Genomic DNA, 8,517 nt, shown 5'->3' on the forward strand with positions numbered 1-8,517 from the left:
TTGATACTATAATATTAAAATTAATTAATTTTATCTCCCTTTTAAATTTTAAAATTTATTTTATGTCCCATGTTAACTTTAATGAAATCAATTAAATAATTCATATTTAATAATTATTAATTACTAAGCTAAAAAGTGAAAGAAAAGGTGCTAGCAACCTTGATCCACGACCTTACACAAGCCTATAGTTTACCCCAAATTTAATTGATCAGAACAAATACATTTGGTAGACACGAAAAAAGCGACAATAAATTAAATATACGAAATAAAACTCTGATGTAGTAAAAGAACACATGGGAAAAGGACAGTGGTTAACTTAACTCGTGCCGTGTTAGGCTACCGCTAGGTGTCGCTGGGTGACGATTATTTGTTGCAGAGGAGGAGCAGGAGCTTGTAGGAAGTTCAAACTTTAATTTCAAACACCAAATCTGAAACAGTTGACTGTTGGTTTTGAGGTTTTTGCAAATGTCGACTTTAAGCCTTTCGCCGGTTCTTACATCTCCTAGAGACGATGCTATTCAGCTTTACCGTGCTTTCAAGGGTACCCTTGTTTTCCTTCCTTTTCTTTCTCATTTTTCTCTCCACCTCCTCCTCCTTTCCCTCCCTTTTCCTGAAAAATTTCATTATTATTAGTTTTTTTTTCTTAATTCATGATTATTGACATTTTCTACAGCATTTTCCTTTTCAAAAGAAAACATTGTCTTCATTAATTTCTTATGGAGTTTACTTTTGATTGCTGATTGCAAACTTGGATTGGGATTCAGATTCCAAATTTAGCATAAATTGTATGATAAAGCATATGCAAATATGATTTTCAAAATCATGGATTTGTCGTATCTTAGTGAATCTGAAATAAGTATAAGAATTTATTTGTAAATTTGAAATTCTCTTCTGCCCTTTTAAATATTTAAGAATATTTGAGTTTCTGTCCAATTCTGAATTTCATCCCTTTACTTTACAAAAATTGATTGTTAGTCCATTTACTTTAATTTGTTAGAAAATTAACAAGGTAGTCTAGTTGTTAGTGGCTGAATCGTTGATTTTCAATTAGTGATTTAACGAGAAGGATTGGCATATTAGCCAATCAGACTAATTTCTCAGTTTTTGTAATGTATGAAGACCAAATTCTAATAAATTAAAGAGATTAACTTTTTAGTTTTCATCAAGTAGAGGGATTAGACCTTGAGTTTTAATTGTGTGTCTGAGCAACGGTTTTCCATTTAAAATTTTTCTTGAAGGTTTATGATTTATCATGTTACAAACCTTTACTGCTGACTTGTATGTTATTCGTCCTTATATGCTTGGATTCCTCTTAAATAAAATCAAATTGTTCTTTTAATTTTCAAGATATGACATTTAAGTTTTTCCAAGTTAAACTTTAACTCCTTCATGTGCTAAGTTCTTATCTATTGTTATGCTTCTTCCGCTAACTTTATTATGTAGATTGTTGTTGAATGGCTCACTGTCAAATAAAAATGAAAGCATGCTCCTCGTTTATCAATCTTCTGATTTTCAGCTTACAAGCAGTATGATTTATTAATCTATGATATAAGCATGTTCGTTGGGTAACTTCAGTATTGTGTATCTTTGAAGAAGGTTAAAACCCTTTGATATTTTAGCTTAAGAATTTGTTTGTTTCTTATGGACTGTTTGATTTGTTCTGTGTATCTTTGTGTGACGAAATTTTGCTATAATGCTTTAATTTTCTTAGTTGATGCAAAACCTCCAAGTTAATATGTGCAGAAAATTAATATGTGCAGTGGTCAATATGTGCAAAACCTTCAGTTGTGACTTTGGCATCAAGCTTTTACATTAATATGTGCAGAAAAAACAACCAAAAGGGTGAAAAGAATGTTTCTTTTTCATATTTTTCCTATTCTACTTTTTCCTTCTAGGGCTGGGATGCGATACTGCAGCAGTGGTCAATATTCTTGCCCATCGAGATGCAACTCAGCGTTCTTTAATTCAACATGAGTATAGCGCAATGTATTCTGAAGACCTTCTCAAACGACTTGTTTCGGAGCTTCGTGGAAAATTGGAGGTACCAGTCTTTGTATTTTTTTCCCTCTAGTCTTTGTATTATAAATTGTAAGAAATGGTATGTATGTGTGTATGTATCTATATATTTGTGCACATTGTGTACGTGAATGTGCTGGAATTTCACCTTGAACCCTGTCTTTAACCTTTCAGACGGCTGTCTTGCTATGGATGCATGATCCTGCAGGACGTGATGCAATAGTCATTAGGCAGGCACTTTTACCAGATTTGACAAATCTTGATGCTGCAACTGAAGTTATTTGTTCTCGCACACCATCACAGATTCAATTAATTAAACAAAATTACCAAGCGAAGTTTGGGGTTTTTCTTGAGCAAGATATTGAAAGACACACCTCAGGTGATCACAAAAAGGTACACTTTCTGAATACTGATCTTGGTATGCTGAGCATCCTTGGTGCCCTATTTTGGTAACATTGAAATGCACTCTATTTTTTATCAAGCATTTCCTCTAGATTTATTGTTCTTCCAGTACCTTGGTAGTCTTATTCATGGTAAGGGTCTAAAAGTTTCCAAAATACCTTTTTTGCTTCGTTTCTCAATTTTTGGTCAATTTACCCTTTCCTTTATGTCGTATATGGCTTATCAACTTGATACATATGAGGAGAGTAAGACAAAAAACAACCCGGATAGAAACTATTGAAACAGTCTTCACTTTTATGGATGGAAGGGGCATAGTGGTGAATATGATTGATATAGCTGACCCTACATAGTGGGGAAATACTTGGTTCTTATTGTAATCTTCTTTAGCATGCTAAGACTTCAGAGCCAACCTCAATTACAGGGACATGTTGTCGTAAAGAATGACAGTATTTGCTTAAATATCCTCAAGTAGCCCTTGGTCTTGATTAATAGAGTCCCCGTTTTTGTAGATTGCTTACAAAAGTCAGGTCAAAAACATGTCCCTGGCAACTTCCTGTTCATCTTTCCCTCCATTTGGGAAAATAAAAAGAATTGTTATCAATTCCACCAACTCTTAGGAAGAAAATATAAAAGCGACTGATATTGCGATTTAAACATACTGTGTATAGCTTTTGCTTGCATATGTAAGCACCTCCCGTTACGAAGGTCTTGAAGTTGATAGAGAGATGGCTATGAAGGATGCAAAGGCCCTCTATAAAGCAGGGGAGAAGAGATTGGGAACTGATGAGAAAACCTTTATCCGCATATTTAGTGAAAGAAGTAGGGCACAGCTAGCAGCTATTAGCGCTGCTTATCATGACATATATGGAGGTTCCTTGAAAAAGGTTAATTTTCCTTGTCTTCTTATCTCTTTTATTTAAATTCTTGTTGTGATGATTTACGAAATTGAAACTTTTGCAGGCAGTGAAGAGCGAAACATCTGGGAAGTTTGAGCGTGGTCTCTTGACTATTTTACAATGCTCAGAGAATCCTGCAAAGTACTTTGCTAAGGTATATATAGTTTTTGTTCATTAAGGTTATAGCAATTTGTTTCCTGTGCTGCATTCAGTTTTAATGATGGTGTATGATGAGCCAAATAATATGACTGGCCGTAGCTTTGTAGATAAGGATGGGAATTGCATCTTTTTTTGTAGAATGCTGGTGGATGTGTGTTTGTATGAACATGGACTGTAGGTGTTTAACACAATTGTCAAAACAAAATATGATTCCAAGGTAAAAAGACCCTTGAGAATCCGTTTCACGAAATGTGTTGTGATTTATATCATGCACTCTTCCTTAAACTTTTTTATTTTTTACTGTTGGATATTGTCATGTCGCTGATTCCGTTCTTGTCCAGAGATGAGCTTGGTTTTGTTGGTCGAGTAATATGGTTTTAGAAAACTTTGCTGTAACGTTTCTTGTGGGAATTATATAATGCTTGTTGCCATAAATGCTTGTTTGGAGATCTTATTACTTTATGAAACCATGTAGGCACTGCATAAGGCAATGAAAGGTCTGGGAACTGACGACACTACACTTATTAGGATAATTGTGACACGAACCGAGATCGATATGCAGTATATAAAAGCCGAGTACCTGAGGAAATATAAAAAGACCTTGAACGATGCAGTTCACTCAGACACATCGGGCCACTACAGAACTTTTCTTCTCTCTCTTTTGGGACCAAACAATTAGATATCGTAAGTGTAGTTGTGTGTGTAAATATGTTATAATGATGTTTCAGTGAATCCAGTTCCTTTTGTGTCGGATTGGTGTATTCGTGGAAGATTGGTAGAATCGAAAGTGATTGCATAGTTGATTAGGTGAACCATGTTAAAGCTCTTTAAACTGCAGTTGTGTGAATGTGAGAGAGAATGCATGCGTAGGGTACATACATAGTTGGGAGGCTTTTCCCCTCTGGTCACAATTAATGTGCTATTAACATAAATTATGTTAAATTTGGAATAAATAAAAAATTTCTACTTGGTTTATATAAAAACTTTCAACCATTGGATCCCATGCGATGGCTTGATCGTTAATAGTGTTTACTACATCTAATGTGACTTGGGTTCGAGTCGTGCTAGTTGTGTTGTTATTCGAGTTTTGTCTTGTTATAAGTGAAACTCTTTCATATCATCTATAATCTATATTTATAGTATACATAAAAGTATGAGTTTAGAAATATTTTTAAATTGATCAGAATACTTTTTATTATTAATTATATTATTAAATTATTATGTGATAATAATAAAAGTAATATTAATTGATATGGTAGTATATTAATGTGAAATTAATTAATTTGGTTATATCTTTTAAAATTTTTACATGAAAAATAACATAATATATTATTAATTAATAAAACTAATCTATAAAATCATTGAATATAAATAGATAAATTAAAAATAATAAAAATTTAAGTTTTTTAATTAAATAAATATAATTTTATATATAAATATGAATTTATTTTAAATATGATAGTAATTAATAATGTTAAAATTTATTTTTTACAATTAATAAAAATCAAATGTGTGAGATTAATTTATATATGAGGAGGAATCTACTTATACCAATGCACAACATAATTGGTTTTACACCCTTCCATAATTTTTTATATGGTTAGTATTTTAACAAACCAACTGTTGAATTTATCAAGATATCAGTACTTTTTATGCATATATATTTTGAAATTGATCTGATCATTAACATATTAATTTAAAATATTGTATATATTAGTATATACTTAACCATTGAATTTTTTTTTACGTAAAATGAATAGTTAGAAAATTTTAATTCATGTCATGGGCTGGGCCTTAACATAATTTTAGGCCCATTTTCTAAGACCGACCCGGAAAATGGGCCTAAAATTTTACTCTAGCCCGACCTGGATAAAAATACTAAAACCTGAGCTTGACCCTCACATATTAAACTTTTTAAAAAATATAATACATCACATACACTAAAAACATTGAAATCAATGTTTCCCAACAAATTAAAAATAAATTAAAAAAATATTTATACTTAAATAACACTAATTTATGTGCAACTTAACAAACAAAATGCCTCTAAAATAGTAACAAAATTAACAATAAAACAAGAGTTATACAATATTCAAACAATAAAATAGTAGCAATATAATAGCGAAATGACAGTAAAACAATGGAAAAATAACAAAAAAAACAGCAGCAATTTTTTTGCAAATTCGGGCTGCATCGGATTTGGGCCAAAAAAAGCTTACCTGAAGCCTAGCTTATTTAAAAAATAGGCCACATTTTTTTGCCCAATTCTATTTTTTGGGCCTCTATTTTTGCCCAAGCCCTCCCACTTTTCGGGTCGGCCTTCGACCATTATCAGGTCTACTTAACATACATGATCTACATGAATGGAGCATGAAATACGATGTTGGTTATTATTAATCATATAAAAAGTTACGAAAGAGTATAAAACTACTTAAATTTTACATTGGTGTAAGTGGATCCATCCTCATTATATATATATAATAATATCAATATATTGGTAATCTAATCCATAATGTATAAATTTATTTGTTAATAATGCTTTCATTATAAATGTAGTAGTTATTATCACTTAATTAGACTTCGAATCCATATTAAATTACACTTATTATTTTATAATAATTATCACTTAATTAGTGTTACAGTTATATATCAATAAAAACTATAAGCATTAACAAGATATTTTCATTGAAAACATCTAAAAAATTACCAGAAAAATTATATTTTTGCATTATTTAATAGGTTTTGTTCTATAAAAAATGTGATTTTTATTATTATTTGAGATGTTTAGTTATTATTATTTGATTTTAATAATATTTACATAATTGTGAATGTTGTTTACCATTGTGTTGTGAAATATTATGTCAAAGGTAATAAAATATTAGTAATAATTCTTTTAGGTGAAATTTTGACTCATACTCAAATGAAAAGTTATTTTATCCTATTCCTTAACCCACTTTTTTTATTTTAAATTAGAGAGCTCTCATTTAATTAGAAAATATACATGTTTTAAAAATAATAAAATATATTATTTAAAAACTTTAAAAACATATAATACACGTAACATGCAAACTAATATTTTTTCTATACATGTTATATGCTTTTTTTTTTAATTTATCCATTCCTCAAAACAACCTATTCAAACTATCCACTTTTAATGATGAAAAATTATTCACTCTTGTTAATGTAAATTTTTTAAATTAAAAAGTATTTTTTTTAACAATCTTATTATAGGTTCTGATTATATTTATTCTTTTCGACACAATGTTTAGAACTATTTATAGCCCCTCTCAACCCATAAATAAAATTTTTTCTTAAAATATAATTATATCTAAAATAATATCTTTTAATAAAAAGCTAGTATTGGTAAAGTATCTTTTATCTCTATTATATATAATATGGTTCGTTATTGTATTGGTGTAATAAATTATCGATATCAACTCAGTCCTGAAATTATTAATTTACCCTTATTTTAGAGGGTAATTAATATTATTGTAAAGATATTTTTATCATTTAGCACTTGTATATAATATTTTAAATAAAATAAAAAAAATTATTTTACAAAGCAATACAAAATTAACAAATTCAAATAACATAAATATATATATTTTCATATAAAATATTTCGTTCACCAATTATCATTTAATGGCAGTGAATGAATTACAAATCTATATAATAAATTGTTAGAGACTTAACTTGAATCACAATAATCGATTGAATGACGTTCACCAGCAACAACTTCAGCTTTAGCCCCAACCCTAAAACCATATATAGTATTGGGAATTATCCATATTTATGGAAAATCAAAGATATGGGTATCAAATAATGGAAAGTCAAAGATATAGGTATCAAATATTGGAAAGTCAAAGATATGGGTATCGAGATATTGGCATAATAAAATCTGAGATATTTGCAATATATGGTCCCTAAATTGTAAAGTGACTTTGCAAGTTGATCCCTGAACCTCAACTATAAATAGGCATAACCATCTCTCATTCTGCATCTCAAACTTGCCATTCTCTACTTAAGGCATTGTTTTCTCTCTCTCTCTCTTTGTAAATTCTCACTTGTATTTTGGAGTGAAATATATTTGGTAGTGCCCGAGGACGTAGGCAAAATTTGCTGAACCTCGTTAAATTCTTGTGTTCTTTATTGTATTATTCTGCATGAATTGTATGTGTGATTGTAGTGATTTATTGTGCTATTAAATTACGATTGAGGGATATTCTGGCTAGGAAAGACCTGGTACTTAAGCAATCCTTGTGATCCACCTCTCTTTCCTGGGAATTGAACTTAGTGTGATTTTTTAGTACAATAATTTTACTCTTTTACACGCTTCCGCACAACAATTGGTATCAGAGCTAGATTCGTACTTGGGGAATACGATCGTTCACGGCACTGTTCACGTACTGTAGTTGGGATTGAGGAGAAAAAATGGAAAAGTCATCGTCAAAGACTACTGTGACCAATGCGAAATTTGAAGTAGAGAAATTTGATATGTGGCAATGTGAGATCCTGGATGTCTTATGTCAGCAAGAGCTGGATATAGCCCTTGAAGAAAAACCTGACAAGATGGATGACAAGGAGTGGGCCAAGATCAATAGACAGGCATGTGGAACAATTCGCCTATGTTTGGCCAAAGAGCAGAAGTACTCTGTCATGAGGTAGACATCAGCGAAGAAGTTGTGGGATACACTGGAAGAAAAGTTTCTAACAAAAAGTCTTGAAAATAGGCTTTATATGAAAAAGAAACTTTATCGATTCACGTATGCACCCGGTATGTCGATGAATGACCATGTGAACTCATTCAATAAAATTTTAGCAGACTTGCTAAATTTGGATGAGAAATTTGAAGATGAAGACAAGGCATTACTGTTGTTGAATTCTCTTCCTGATGAATATGATCATCTTACCACCACATTGCTTCATGGGAAGGATACAATCACATTTGATGCAGTCTGTAGTGCGTTGTATAGATCTGAGACTCGAAAGAAAGATAAAAAAGATCACAGAGATACAACTACAGAAGTCTTAACAGTAAGAAGTC

At 30.9% G+C, this 8,517-nt stretch overlaps 1 protein-coding gene across 1 annotated transcript; it reads left to right on the forward strand.

Annotated features, from left to right (window-relative positions):
• The first annotated feature begins 211 nt into the window (after positions 1-211).
• Positions 212-4,353, forward strand: LOC121206236 (annexin D5). The gene is made up of 6 exons (XM_041076917.1): positions 212-541; positions 1,896-2,041; positions 2,191-2,409; positions 3,087-3,302; positions 3,379-3,468; positions 3,949-4,353. Exons 1-6 carry the CDS (start codon positions 466-468, stop codon positions 4,150-4,152), a joined length of 951 nt encoding a protein of 316 aa, XP_040932851.1. The 5' UTR covers positions 212-465; the 3' UTR covers positions 4,153-4,353.
• The last annotated feature ends 4,164 nt before the right edge of the window (positions 4,354-8,517 follow it).

Source organism: Gossypium hirsutum, chromosome A09 (genome assembly GCF_007990345.1).
Source record: "Gossypium hirsutum isolate 1008001.06 chromosome A09, Gossypium_hirsutum_v2.1, whole genome shotgun sequence".
Taxonomy (NCBI): Eukaryota; Viridiplantae; Streptophyta; class Magnoliopsida; order Malvales; family Malvaceae; genus Gossypium; species Gossypium hirsutum.

What these genes read in the sequence shown, in the direction of transcription:
- LOC121206236 (XM_041076917.1), top strand. Translation starts at nt 466, where the DNA reads ATGTCGACTTTAAGCCTTTCGCCGGTTCTTACATCTCCTAGAGACGAT. An exon ending in AGCTTCGTGGAAAATTGGAG is followed by an intron (nt 2,042 to 2,190) that starts GTACCAGTCTTT and finishes TTAACCTTTCAG; the next exon opens with ACGGCTGTCTTGCTATGGAT. An exon ending in CTGCAAAGTACTTTGCTAAG is followed by an intron (nt 3,469 to 3,948) that starts GTATATATAGTT and finishes GAAACCATGTAG; the next exon opens with GCACTGCATAAGGCAATGAA.